This window comes from Salvelinus sp. IW2-2015, linkage group LG15 (assembly GCF_002910315.2).
Source record: "Salvelinus sp. IW2-2015 linkage group LG15, ASM291031v2, whole genome shotgun sequence".
NCBI lineage: Eukaryota > Metazoa > Chordata > Actinopteri > Salmoniformes > Salmonidae > Salvelinus > Salvelinus sp. IW2-2015.
Window position 1 is genome coordinate 29,427,602 of NC_036855.1, and position 15,701 is coordinate 29,443,302.

At 42.6% G+C, this 15,701-nt stretch overlaps 1 protein-coding gene across 1 annotated transcript in view; it reads left to right on the forward strand.

The window, feature by feature from the left end:
- The window catches only part of LOC111973641 (autism susceptibility gene 2 protein-like), a 429,231-nt gene that overhangs the window by 237,202 nt on the left and 176,328 nt on the right, over window positions 1-15,701 (forward strand). Inside the window, 1 exon segment of the mRNA XM_070447353.1 lies at window positions 7,659-7,703. Within this exon segment, the coding sequence (XP_070303454.1) occupies window positions 7,659-7,703 (45 nt within the window).

The following is a 15,701-nucleotide window of genomic DNA, read 5'->3' on the forward strand; positions in this document are numbered from 1 at the left end:
CAAAAATCCAGAAAATCACATTGTATGATTTTTAAGTAATTAATTTGCATTTTATTGCATGACATAAGTATTTGATCACCTACCAACCAGTAAGAATTCCGGCTCTCACAGACCTGTTCGTTTTTCTTAAGAAGCCTCCTGTTCTCCACTCATTACCTGTATTACTGCACCTGTTTGAACTCGTTACTGTATAAAAGACACCTGTCCACACACTCAATCAAACAGACTCCAACCTCTCCACAATGGCCAAGACCAGAGAGCTGTGTAAGGACATCAGGGGTAAAATTGTGACCTGCACAAGGCTGGGATGGGCTACAGGACAATAGGCCAAGCAGCTTGGTGAGAAGGCAACAACTGTTGGCGCAATTATTAGAAAATGGAAAGATGTTGAAGATGACAGTCAATCACCCTCGGTCTGGGCTCCATGCAAGATCTCACCTCGTGGGGCATCAATGATCATGAGGAAGGTGAGGGATCAGCCCAGAACTACACGGCAGGACCTGGTCAATGACCTGAAGAGAGCTGGGACCACAGTCTCAAAGAAAACCATTAGTAACACACTACGCCGTCATGGATTAAATCCTGCAGCGCATGCAAGGTCCCCCTGCTCAAGCCAGCGCATGTCCAGGCCCGTCTGAAGTTTGCCAATGACCTCTGGATGATCCAGAGGAGGATGGGAGAAAGATCATGTGGTCTGATGAGACAAAAATAGAGCTTTTTGGTCTAAACTCCACTCGCCCTGTTTGGAGGAAGAAGAAGGATGAGTACAACCCAAGAACACCATCCCAACCGTGAAGCATGGAGGTAGAAACATCATTCTCTGGGGATGCTTTTCTGCAAAGGGGACAGGACGACTGCACCGTATTGAGGGGAGGATGGATGGGGCCATGTATCGCGAGATCTTGGCCAACAACCTCCTTCCCTCAGTAAAGAGGATTGAAGATGGGTCGTGCCTGGGTCTTCCAGCATGACAACGACCGAAACATACAGCCAGGGAAACTAAGGAGTGGCTCCGTAAGAAGCATCTCAAGGTCTGGAGTGGCCTAGCTAGTCTCCAGACCTGAACCCAATAGAAATCTTTGGAGGGAGCTGAAAGTCCATATTGCCCAGCGACAGCCCGAAACTAAAGGATCTGAGAAGGTCTGTATGGAGGAGTGGGCCAAAAAACCCTGCTGCAGTGTGTGCAAACCTGGTCAAGAACTACAGGAAACGTATGATCTCTGTAATTGCAAACCAAGGTTTTTGTACAAATATGAAGTTCTGCTTTTCTGATGTATACAAATACTTATGTCATGCATAAAATCAAATGAATTCTTTAAAAATCATACAATGTGATTTTCTGGATTTTTGTTTTAGATTCCGTCTCTCACAGTTGAAGTGTACCTATGATAAAAATTACAGACCTCTACATGCTTTGTAAGTAGTAAAACCTGCAAAATCGGCAGTGTATCAAATACTTGTTCTCCCCACTGTATATATAGTTATATATATATATATATATAGTTTGTTAACTTCTTGACGCACTGATCGCTTTAGCGGGATCATTTTCATCAACAACCGCTGAATTGCAGAACGCCAAATTGAAAAACAAATGCCACTAATATTTATATTCATGAAATCACAAGTGCAATATAGCAAAACACAGCTTAGCTTGTTGTTAATCCACCTGTCATGTCAGATTTTGAAAATATGCTTTACAGCGAAAGCAATCCAAGCGTTTGTGAGTTTTTCGATCACTAGACAAAACATTATGAACACCTAGCAGCAATGTAGATTGGTCACGAAAGTCAGAAAAGCAATAAAATGAATCGCTTACCTTTGATGATCTTCGGATGTTTGCACTCACGAGACTCCCAGTTACACAATAAATGTTCCTTTTGTTCGATAAAGATTATTTTTATATCCAAAAACCACCATTTGGTTTGCGCGTTTTAATAAACAATCCTCAGGTTGTTTTTAACATAAATAATCGATAATATTTCAACCGGACGGTAAACTATTCAATAACAGAGATAAAGAAAATGTCGAGCTACAACTTTCGCTCACATGAACTAATGGAAGGACATTCAGCTATCCACTGATGCGATTTGATAAAGCTCGCTCATTTTTCAGAATAAAAGCTTGAAACTATGTCTAAAGACTGTTCACACCCTGAGGAAGCCATAGGAAAATGAATCTGGTTGATATCCCTTTAAATAAACGAAAGGCAGGCAATGAAACAGTGATTTTTCAAAATAAGAGTCACTTACGGGTTGGATTTCCTCAGGTTTTTGCCTGCAAAATCAGTTCTGTTATACTCACAGACAATATTTTGACAGTTTTGGGAACTTTAGAGTGTTTTCTATCCTACTCTGTCAATTATATAAATATTCTAGCATCTGGACCTGAGAAATAGGCAGCTTACATTGGGAACGTTATTTTTCCAAACATAAAAATTCTGCCACCTAGCTTCAAGAGGTTTAACAAGAAATTTGTGGAGTGGTTGAAAAATGAGTTTTAATGACTCCAACCTAAGTGTATGTAAACTTCTGACTTCAACTGTATATACTGTATATTTTATATATTCCTTAAGGGGTCCTAAAATTACAAATCAAATAGCTAAATGATCCCCCCGGCTTTATTCTCTAAAATATCCTAAATAAATTGTAAATAATAAAGGCCAGTATCAGCTTCTTTGTTATAAAAAAAGGGTATAAATCATTTCAAACTGGAGAGGTACAATGATTTGTGCACAGAAGCAAGCACCACAATTCACATTTGCATTGAGTGTGGGAAATGCAGTTTACAACTGAAATATTATTATTATTAAGACAGATGTCAAAGCTGAATTTTACAGTAGCCTATGTATTGCCTACCTAAAACATTCGTTAATATATTTTTTAAATCCTTCAAAATAGAAACTACATATCCTAATGTTAGAAAGTAGAATATTAACTGCTGTTGGTGGGGTGGGCTAAACAATTACAAGCAAATAGGCCTAATTAAAAGAATAGTGAGAAAAGGAAAGAAAAATGCTAGGCAGAGCATGCCCAGAGCTTGTGGCTGAGCTCTGCTCCTCGCTCCACACTCACCTACGTACATGCTCTGGCATTCAAAAGCAGGCCTGCTTTAGGCTGTCAGAGAACTGTCAATGAATAATCATATCAATGGATTGAACCAGTGAATTAATGGCTGACTAGACCATTACAAGGTCTGACAAGATGCATAACAAATGAGGCCTAATTAGGCAAAAAAATGTTTTAAGTCATTCAAACGAGATAGTAAGTAGTTTAGAATCTCGTTTGAAAAACTAACATGCTGACCACACCGTTCGAGTTACGTGCGCGAGTGTTGCAAAATAAATGTACACATACTTGTTATTCAATAATTTCATCCAAACTGCTCGCGAGCGTCAACTAGCGTCTGCGTAAACAGGCGCTATAATAGAACTTGGTTCCAATTTTGACGCTTGACGCCCTGCATGTCCCGCCTCTCTCATCTCATCATTGGTTTTTAGGAGCATATACCCACGTGGGTGATTGAAGGCTGAACTGAGGTTCACTTGGTGGTGGTAATGCACCTTAAAGTTGTTTGTCAACGGCCATATAAAGTCCAAAGAAGAAGAAGATTGAAGGAGGAGAGATTACTGGAAACTAACTCTGTATACCCTTTTATCTGTGGATTAATTGTCGGAGTAGAGGACCTTGTGCATTTCAGGTAAAATAACAACCCAATGTTTATATCCCAGGACAAATTAGCTAGCCACAGCAAGCTAGCTAGCTAAATGGCCATGAATGTTTCAGGCGTTTCGACCTGTCCCCAAATTAATATAGGTGGTTCAGAGTTCATTTTGATATTTCAGCCGTGCGAGTCCTGATCGCGTCTGGTGTGGATGGACAAAGTCAACATGTGCGCAATGGTGCACGCGGATGCATGCTCGTGCTCGGTCTAGTCAGTATGTTAGTATCTCGTTTGAATGACGTAGTAAAAACATTTTTTATAAGTATTTCAAACGAGATGCTAAGTAATTTCAATGAGATACTAAGTTGTTAGAACGAGATACTAAGTTGTTAATACAAGACAATTCCAAGAGTATACGTTATTTCTTTTTGCCTTGGGCTTCAGGGCTTCCGTAAGAATATCATGCACACTCTAGTGTAGATATTTAATGTATTCTCTGTATGGGAATGAATTATGTATGGTAATTTAGCAAACACTTTTATCCAAAGCAACTTTGATATACAGTACAGTATATGTGGCCAATGCAGGAATCAAACCCACAACCCTGGTATTGCCAGCACATGCTTTATCTAACCCAGTAAGCCATTGGCAATACAACGTTTTTATTAGGTCTCTGCCAGAGTGAAAGAATTTTAGAAATGATGGATCTCTTATGACAGGTACCTAGACATTTCCGCAGCTCTCCACCGTCTCTTATTGTAGAGCTCACAAATTGAGGCCTCCCCCTAAGTATGCTTTTGGTGGTCTCATCCTGGATGGCACGCTGTGTATTTTCAACGTAACGGTGAAGGGTGTATTGGAGGCCCATTCGCCCAGCTCACAATTACTGTAATTACACATTTCAAGTTGACGCATGCCTGTGGTGGTGAATAAATGGAGGGTACAATTATTAAAGGAGTCCTGCTATGTACTCTTCTTCCTCTCAGCCACGCATGATTTCTCCTGACGCGGTCGGTGGTGGTGTTTACCATTCTACCACATTCAATACAACCTGTAATTGGAGATGTATAGCCACTGAAAAACTCATTTACAGTAGTATGTGGTTTAAGCACACTTTAGGTTTGGTACATTTCCCACATACACACAGTAGTGTAGTAGTGCCACTTTCCTTTTAAATTGATGTAGTAAATGTTGTGTAGCTCCACCCCTGTCCTGAACCCTAGCAACAACCAATCACAACAAACCTTTTGAATAATTAGTCAGAGTCAACTGATACTCTGGCTCCAACATGGTTGTCATCTATTCCTGGAGTCTCCCACAGGGGGCCAAAAACCAAAGCCAATTAACTGTGTTCAATTCTGCTCAATTTAATCTATTCTGTTGATGCAGCGAACCTTGTTATTCTAAGGTGACCAGAGGGAAGTAAGAGGATGCTGCCTGCCTCTGAAGCCGAGTGCTGTCAGTGGTGGGTAATGGACATCAAATTAGCAGTGTAACACAGGGCCAAGTCTGGGCCTAGTTTCCTCTGTGGTCTGGTCCATCACAAAGGCTCTGTTCACCTGCTGCTTTATCCTTATCTATCAGGCTGCTACTGCAACAGCATCCCCTCTTCTCTTCTGGGAATTAAGGCCCTAATGTGGTTTAGGCTTCACTGAACTAAAGGAGGCCAGAGAGGACAAACCAAACTAAATGACTGGCTTGTCTGTTGTTTCTTATCTTGGTTTCGCTAGGCTAGCAGGTCAGGGCAGAGGCAGTCCATGCTACTAATAGGTTGGTCTATAGGCTGGCTCACCTTCACTAATTCTCACATTAGCAACTCATGTCTCACTTGTTGTGTTTTTCACAAATGGCACATACACTGTGGGTTGTACTCCAGTATCACTATGACTCACCATAAGTGAAACAGCCCGCTGTTACATTCAGGGGTTTGAACTTTTACTTTGCGCTTTATTTCTTCCCCGCATCCTGTTACAGTTAGTACTGTTTGCTGCAGAAAACCTCGACCACACAAAAGTTGAGGTTACAGACGCTAAAGAGCCTGCTTGCTTGCCTGTTTCTATACTGGAGTATTTAACACGTCTGTTAGGTTTGATAGACTTGCTGGGTTTTGTAAACTGAGCAAACACTAGAAAAGGCTGTTGTCAGATACTTAGGACAGGTTTTGTCAAGTACAACATTCTAGAGTCGACGGATACATTTCCCACTAAATGACAAACCTGTTTAACCACTGTCTGTCTGTCTTGTGGTAAAAAGCAACATGCTTATCTTCATTAAAAGCCCACCTCGCTTATATTCAGGGTATCTACGGATGTTAGAGTTGTGTGCTGTTTTGAGTGTTGTTATTAGTGTAATATCCTGAGTCTAAATACAGTATCACTGTCAGCTGACACATTGAGGAGACCACAAAGGCCTTCTTTCAGCTTAACGACTAAATTGTGTGCTTAATTCATTTTCACGCTGATCTCACGTCTAATGTCGCCTGCGACATTAACAAGCCCTATCTGCAACCTCCACACTTTCTCAATTGGATATACTGTGGCTCCCCCAGCTAATCTGCCCCAAAAAAATGAACTTTGACTGTGATGGATTTTACAGATAGGGAGAAGATGTTGGCATGAGAGCAAAGAGGTCTTTACAAGAAATGTGAACAAAGGAGAATTTATTCTCTTCAGAAGTGGAAAGGGTGGAAGAGATAGGGGGAGGGAAACGATCCTCATATGGCTTTTTATTAGACTGTTAAAGACAGACCTCATTTTAATTTGGGTAATGTGAGGAACACTATCATCCATTGACCCGGGGCGTCTTATGACTGGCTCGACGCTTGACGCTCTTTGGTCTTGTGGCATTTCTCAGTCTGCAGTTTCGGTTCACGAATACGGCAGATTTCAGAGGTATTTTTAAAAAGCTATTGCAGTTACTGCACAGTTCATGAACTTCACTTATTTCTTTTTTCTCCTCCTTCCTTAGCTAGTTTGCTCGAAGCACAACCTTATTAGTATCTCCCAGACAGGAACAAGAAAGCCTGCAGCTTCTGTTTACAGGCTATTCAATCACTTTAAGTGCTGGTGGCAGACTGATTTTCTTGGAAACACGTTGGCTACAATCCCCCCTGGCTCTTAGCATACGTGTTATTTATCATATGAACATTTGGATCTGTCAGGCTGGTCTGTTTTACTAGGTTTGCCTTAGGGGGTGGGATGGGGGATCAGGGTTGGCGGGTAGCAGTGTGGGGGTAAATGGGAACTTAAGGTAGAGTAATAGAAAGCAATGAAGCCGTAATGTACGTCAGGAAATACCTCTGAGTGCCGAAAGATTGTCTCTCTGATGAACTGAAGTGGTTTACGCTTATAAAGCTTCTGTAGATGCTGTGTGATCTTTACAAGGGCTTTTTTTTTTTAAATGGGTCAATTTGTGTCTCACTTTCTTTTCCTCGGGGCTCGATATTAAACTGTAACTGAAAACAAAGCACACATAGAAAAATATCCCCAATGTCTGAGAAAACGGTTTATGTTCAGTTGGAGTTATTCGTGCTGTCTAGCCTTGTTGGCGGTTTGCAAACGTAGCGTAGTCTAACCAACCTTTTATCCAAAGTGGCTTAGAACACTGAGTGCATACATTTTTGTATATATGTATATATATACCCCAACAGGCATTGAACCCATGACACTGGCGTTATTAGGACAACACACTTCCCAGCTGAGCCACACAGCCCCACCATCAAATAGCCTAGTATAAGTGGAGGTGGCCGATAAGATTGAACATGCTGTCACATTCCTGCCTCTCAGTGTCACTGTGTTTTTGTGACCTCAAACCTGGTAATACCCTCTGGCAACAGCTACTCCTCTGCCAGCTGCTAGGCTAACTTTCTGCAAGGCCAGGAGAAAAAGAGCTGACGTACACCAGGCGGGTTGTGCACCAGATCTTAATATAGCAGCAGGCAAGCAGGGTGGCGGTGGACAGACCCATCCCGATTAATGACTGTTGTCTCTTCTTTGCAGTTCACTTCTTTAAAAAGAGACGAGCACCCGTTTGGGAGACATGAGGTGAGGTCATTATGAGCTAAGGGTCACACACACACATGCACGCATGCTCGCACACGCACACACACACACACACACACACACACACACACACACAAACCATTTTCACCCTCATCACTTATAGGGAGATTACCTCTTACGCACTGAAGCTAACAAAGCATTTGGAAAGAATATTGTTTGTTTGTTTAGATTATATCAGCCTTTGTGCCTCTAGGTAGTTGGATTATGCTTGACAGTTGGAATGCATTCAGTCACAGAAAGGTTATGTATGAACAGATCTCAAATCCACATGAGAGATACACATTGTCCAATTATTGAGCAATGCACAGTGCCTTCAGTAAGTATTCACACCCTTTGACTTTTTTCCACATTTAGTTGTGTTACAGCTTAAATTAAAATCGATTACATTTAGATTTTTTTGTCACTTGCCTACACACAATAAATACCCCATCATGTCAATTCTTACAAATTAATAAAAAATGAAAAGCTAAAATGTTTTGAGTCAATAAGTATTCAACCCCTTTGTTTTGGCAAGCCAAAATAAGTTCAGGAGTGAAAATGTACATAACAATTCACATAATAAGTTGCATGGACTCACTCTGTGTGCAACAATGGTGTTTAACACGAGTTTTGAATGACTACCTCATCTCTGTACCCCACACACACAATGATCTGTAAGGTCCCTCCGTCGAGCAAGGAATTTCAAACACAGATTCAGCCACAAAGACCAGGGAGATTTTCCAATGCCTCACAAAGAAGGGCACCTGACATTGAGTATCATGTTGAGCATGGTGAAGTTATTATTACACTTTGGATGGTGTATCAATATACCCAGTCACTACAGAGATAAAGGCGTCCCGCCTAACTCAGTTGTCGGAGAGGAAGGAAACCGCTCAGGGATTTCACCATGAGGCCAATATTGACTTTAAAACATCTACAGTTGAAGTCAGAAGTTTACATACACTTAGGTTGGAGTCATTAAAACTCGTACTTCAACCACTCCACAAATTTCTTGATAACAAACTATAGTTTGGCAAGTCGGTTAGGACATCTACTTTGTGCATGACAGAAGTAATTTTTCCAACAATTGTTTACAGACAGATTATTTCACTGTTTCACAAGTGTGTCAGAAGTTTACATACACTAAGTTGACTGTGCCTTTAAACAGCTTGGAAAATTACAGAAAATGATGTCATGGCTTTAGAAGCTTCTGATAGGCTAATTGACATAATTTGAGTCAATTGGAGGTGTACCTGTGGATGTATTTCAAGGCCTACCTTCAAACTCAGTGCCTCTTTGCTTGACATCATGGGAAAATCAAAAGAAATCAGTCAAGACCTCATTAAAAAATTGTGGGTTGACTGCCTTGTTCAGGTGCAGAACGACAGATTTTTACCTTGTCAGCTTGGGGATTTTATCTAGCAACCTTTTGGTTACTGGCCCAACACTCTAACCACTAGGCTACCTGTCGCTGGCTGTGATATGGATGGATCAACAACATTGTAGTTATTTCACATACTAACCTAATTGACTGAGTAAAAAAACTAAGGAAGCCTGTACAGAATATTTAAAAAATCATCCACAGCAGGTTTCCAAGATGGCGTAGCAGTCAGACGTCTTTGTCTTTGTCCTGTCGTGTCCCTTGTATATATCTTTTTATATATTTTTCTTCGCATATCTTTTAAAAATATTTTCCTTAACCTCAACTTCTAAATACTCTCCTGCAACCCGCCTCATCCAATGTGGCGTGGATCTGCTTTTTTCTAAAGTATTTCTATTTACTTCGGTTCTGGAATCAGTCAACTGTAGCTAGCCAGCTACCAACTACCAGCTACCAGTCAGCAAACCACTGCTAGCGGTCATCAGCTAACCTTTAGCTCCGAAAGCTCTCGCCAGTTCGTACAACGTGACTCAAACCCGAGCATAACAGAACTATATTTCTCTCCATATCCCCGGATTCCTACCGCAAATTCTGAACCTTTTCATCTGGATCTTCGCAACTAGCTAACCGCAATCCCGGGTGACTCCTCCTGGCTAGTGTTTCCATCCCGGAGCAAGCACCAATTAGCCTGAAGCTAGCCCGGCTAGGGTTCCTGGGCTATCACCGAAGCCCACTCCTGGGCTACAATATCCGGACCCCTTCTACTGCCGGTAGAAGGCAGTAGAACTGGAATACCGACATAATCTGCCTGAGGATTCCAACAGGCCCCTCAGGCGCGACGTCCGCTGAAGGCCCATTTTGCTAACCGTGGCCTGCTAGCAATCTAGAGCTACTTGGAACCCTACTAATCCACGACTGGTCTTTCGACGTCGCCGCACGAGGAGGCAAAAACAGACTTCCCTCCATTGCAATGTCCCCAAAGGCCCTTCCGCTAACTTGCTAGCCCCGGTCTGCTAACTGCTAGCTTGCTAGCCCCGGTCTGCTAACTGCTAGCTTGCTAACCTCGGTCTGCTAACTGCTTGCTTGCTATCCCCGGACTGCTAACTGCTAGCTTGCTAACCTCGGTCTGCTAACTGCTTGCTTGCTAACCCCGGTCTGCTAACTGCTAGCTTGTTAGCCCCAGCCTACTAACTGCTAGCTTGTTAGCCCCGGCCTGCTAACTGTCTGAATTGACGTGTCCCCAGCCAGCCCAACCACTCACTGGACCCATATGATCACTTGGCTACGCATGCCTCTCTCTAATATCAATATGCCTCGTCCATTACTGTCCTGGTTAGTGATTACTGTCTTATTTCACTGTAGAGCCTCTAGCCCTGCTCAATATGCCTTAACCAACCATGTTGTTCCACCTCCTACATATGCGATGACATCACCTGGTTTAAACGTCTCTAGAGACTATATCTCTCTCATCATAACTCTATGCCTAGGTTTACCTCCAATGTACTCACATCCTACCTTCCCTTTGTCTGTACACTATGCCTTGAATCTATGCTATCGTGCCCAGAAACCTGCTCCTTTTACTCTCTGTTCCGAACGTGCTAGATGGCCAGTTCGTATAGCCTTTAGCAATAGCCTTATCCTACTTCTCCTCTGTTCCTCTGGTGATGTAGAGGTTAATCCAGGTCCTGCAGTGCCTAGCTCCACTCCCACTCCCCAGGTGCTCTCATTTGTTGACTTCTGTAACCGTAAAAGCCTTGGTTTCATGCATGTTAAAATTAGAAGCCTACTCCCTCAGTTTGTTTTACTCACTGCTTTAGCACACTCTGCCAACCCGGATGTCTTAGCCGTGTCTGAATCCTGGTTAAGGAAAACCACCAAAAACCCTGACATCTCCATCCCTAACTACAACATTTTCCGCCAAGATAGAACTGCCAAAAGGGGGCGGTATTGCAATCTACTGCAAAGATAGCCTGCAGAGTTCGGTCTTACTATCCAGGTCTGTACCCAAACAATTCGAGCTTCTACTTCTAAAAATGTATATTTCCAGAAACAAGCCTCTCATCGTTGCCGCTTGCTATAGACCACCCTCTGCCTCCAGCTGTGCCCTCGACACCATATGTGAATTGATTGCCCCCCATCTATCTTCTGAGCTCGTGCTACTAGGTGACCTAAACTGGGACATGCATAACACCCCGGCCATCCTACAATCTAAGCTTGATGCCCTCAATCTCACACAAATTATCAATGAACCTACCAGGTACAACCCCAAATCCGTAAACACGGGCACCCTCATAGATATCATCCTAACTAACTCGCCCTCCAAATACACCTCTGCTGTTTTCAATCAAGATCTCAGCGATCACTGCCTCATTGCCTGCATCCGTATGTGGTCTGCAATCAAACGACTACCCCTCATCACTGTCAAACTCTCCCTAAAACACTTCTGCGAGCCTGCCTTTCTAATCGACCTGGCCGGGGTATCCTGGAATGACATTGACCTCATCCCGTCAGTAGAGGATGCCTGGCTATTCTTTAAAAGTGCCTTCCTCAACATCTTAAATAAGCATGCTCTATTAAAAACAAATTGAACTAGGAAGAGTATAGTCCTTGGTTCACTCCAGACCTGTCTGCCCTTGACCAGCACAAAAACATCCTGTGGCGTTCTGCATTAGCATCGAATAGCCCCTGTGATATGCAACTTTTCAGGGAAGTTAGGAACAAATATACACAGGCAGTTAGGAAAGCTAAGGCTAGCTTTTTCAAACAGAAATTTGCATCCTGTAGTACAAACTCAAAAAAGTTCTGGGACACTGTAAAGTCCATGGAGAATAAGAGCACCTCCTCCCAGCTGCCCACTGCTCTGAGGCTAGGACTGTTACCACCGATAAAGCCACTATAATTGAGAATTTCAATAAGCATTTCTCTACGGCTGGCCATGCTTTCCACCTGGCTACCCCTACTCCGGTCAACTGCCTGGCACCCTCTACAGCAACCCGCCCAAGCCCCCACCATTTCTACTTCACCCAAATCCAGATAGCTGATGTTCTGAAAGAGCTGCACATTCATCTTCTGCACATCTACCATTCCAGTGTTTAATTGCTATATTGTAATTACTTCGCCACCATGGCCTATGTATTGCCTTAACTCCATTATCTTACCTCATTTGCACTCACTGTATATAGACTTTTTGTTTTCTTTTGTTCTACTGTATTATTGACTATATGTTTTGTTTATTCCATGTGTAACTCTGTGTTGTTGTATGTGTCGAATTGCTATGCTTTATCTTGGCCAGGTCGCAGTTGCAAATGAGAACTTGTTCTCAACTAGCCTACCTGGTTAAATAAAGGTGAAATAAAATTTAAAATTTAAAACACAAGGCCAAACTTACACTGGAGTTGCTTACCAAGATGACATTGAATGTTCCTGAGTGGCCTAGTTACAGTTTTGACTTAAATATGGCAAGACTTGAAAATGGCTGTCTAGCAATGATCAGCAAAGAACTTGACAGAGATTGAAGAGTAAAAAATAAATAAATGCAAATATTATACAATTCAGGTGTGCAAAGCGCTTGGCGACTTACCCAGAAAGACTCAACTGTAATCGCTGCCGAAAGTGATTCTAACATGTATTGACTCAGGGGGTTGAATACTTATCTAATCAAGATATATATTATATTAGATATATTAGTGTTTTATTTTCATGAATTGTATACACATTTTCAAATGTTTCCTCCACTTTGACATTACATGGTATTTTGTGTAGATAGTTGACGACAAATTACAATTATATCAATTTTAATCCCACTTTGTAACACAACAAAATGTGACCGATCGGCTCGATTCGATCCTATGTAGCAACATTTGAAATTATGTTTTTTTTCTACATTTGATAAAAGTAGAGACTCAGAGATAGAATATTGTATATCATACACTGCAGTTGAGGAACAATGGGAAAGTAATTATGCTTTGAATGTTGATAAACTTGTAACTCCACTTTTGAGAAAATGGCACTTGAATGTTTTGGTACACCTACTGGAGAGCTCTTTTTCTACACCCATTCAGCATCATTCACAAGCCTTAGCCTCACCCATCTCTTTAAGGAGTCACATGAGGCCATGTGCTAAACAGAGGGAGTAAGGTAGTGTAGTAAACAACGAAGATTTCAAGACTAAAATTGGTGAAAGTAGTAGCTATACACTATCTAGTCCTTGGCCTATATCCTAATCTGATTTTGGTGCAGATCATGTTGTTCTTCACATTGCCGTTTCTGGTAAACACACACTATATCAAATAAAATCGAGAGTTTATTTGTCACATGCACAGGATACAGGAGGTTTAAATGGTACAGTGAAATAGTTATTTGCATAGTAGCAATATCAAAAATAGAAAGTATCCAGATAAATATTGTATAAATATTTTATAATAATTAGATGATTCTTACCCAGACGCACTTGTCTAAATTGATGGGTCATGTGAAATAAATTCTGTAACTTTTGCCGTTCTTCATGATATCTTTCAAAAAAACGCAGTATAAAGGATGATCTACACATACTAAGCTCAGGATATAGCCAGAAGCATGCTACATGGCAGACCAATCCAAATTCGTCTCTCGGCATGTCCAGCCCATTCATTATCTCATCCAATCATGGCTAGCTGGAAGGTTCCTGTTTTTTTCCGTGGCTAAACCAACTAGGCTCATATTTTAACAATTTTATTCATATTTGCACATGGCATACACATCTGTTATTAAGGCACATGAAAGTTCACATGCTCCAGAATGCATTTCTGCCATAAAACTGCCTCTCCTGTGAAGTAGTGACGTGCACCTAGTTTCCTGAAATGATTAACAAATGTGGAAAAAGTCAAGGGGTGTGAATACTTTCTGAAGGCACTTTATGTCCAAGTATTGAGTGGTATTGAGTGTCAGCTTTGTTTTAATTACATCTCAGGGCTTTGAGTTCATGCTCCGCCTACTCTCTCTCTCACACTCTCTCTCTCTCTCTCTCTCCTCTCTTCTCTCTCTCTGCTCTCTCTCTCTCATCTCTCTCTCTCTCTCTCTCTCTCTCTCCTCTCTCTCTCTCTCTCTCTCTCTCCTCTCTCTGCTTCTCTCTCTCTTTCTCTCTCTTTCCTGGCCTCTGCTGTCTGTCTGTCTGTCTGTCTGTCTGTCTGTCTGTCTGTCTGTCTGTCTGTCTGTCGTCTGTCTGTCTGTCTGTCTGTCCTTTGCTGTCTGTCTGTCTTGTCTGTCTGTCTGTCTGTCTGTCTGTCTGTCTGTGTCTGTCTGCTGTATCTGTCTGTCTGGTCTGTCTGTCTGTCTGTCTGTCTGTCTGTCGGTCTTCTGTCCGGTCTGTCTGCGTCTGGTCTGGTCTGTCGCTGTCTGTTCTGGTCCTGGTCTGTCTGTCTGTCTGTCTGTCTGTCTGTCTGTCTGTCTGTCTGTCTGTCTGTCTGTCTGTCTGTCTGTCTGTCCGTCCCATTGTGACTGGTTCGTGTACATAGCCCCCCTTCGCTCCGCTTGGCTCTTTAATGAGGGACTTTCATCAGCCATGTTTGAACTGTAGACAGGATTAACTTGGCTAAAGACTTAATGCACACCTCGCTTCCTTGCTCCCCTGTGCACCCAGTCACAGCTCTGCCTGTGTTTGCCTTAACCAGGCCACAGAATCGACAGGGAGCTCCACTGTGCTCTCTCTCTCTCTCTCTCTCGCTCTCTCTTGCTCTCTCTCTCCCTCTCTCTTTCACTCTCTCTCTCAGGGCTCCAGGGCCTCCTCCTCCTTCGCCCTCATTTCCCCGGAATTAATTGAGTTCTCATTTTCTTGGTAAGCTAGCAGAAGGGGAAAAAGAGAGACAGAAAGAGAGAGAGAGAGAGAGAGAACAGAGAGGGGAGTATGGCTCTTCCAGTCTCTCAGGGGGAGTAGACAGCCACTGGGCACCTCAGGGATGTGGAGGCCCCACCACGCCGCACCGTACAGCGCTGTGCTGGCTTATATCTTTATCTTCTCCACAGGGCCCCTGCTGCAAGCTTGAGGTTCAGGGAGGCCCTGTGGGTTTCAGGGTCAGGGTGACATGCTGGGTTTCAGAGAGAGAGAGGGAAAGAGAGAGAGCATACTGGGTCCCCCAGAGCAGAGAATGCCTGCTACTGTCTCATTTTAGCTCTTTGTGTCTACTTTAGTACTAGCGCATACAGAGACAGGGATAAAGCTCTCATACTAGGCACAGTATGTGGTGTGCTGCTACTGGGATCTAATGCTAGCTAACTGCTAACCTTTTCACTCCGGTCTCAGTGGTGGTTTGCCTACTAAAACAACATAGAGATAGGATGTGACATCACTGCACAGGAGTAGCATGTCAGAGACAAGAGAGAGACAGTATGATGTGTAAGTATGCACTGACCCTACCTTCATGACATGCGAACAGAAACAAGAGTGTTAAATAATATGCGTACGCACTGACCCCAACTTTATAACATGCATTACAGAGACGACAGAAAGAGATAGGATGACATGTATGAAGCGTTACAGAGAGAGAGAGAGGATGATGTGTTTGAGATAGAGATAGGATGATGTGTCTGAAGCGTTACAGAGAGAGAGACATAGGATGATGTGTCTGAAGCGTTACAGAGAGAGA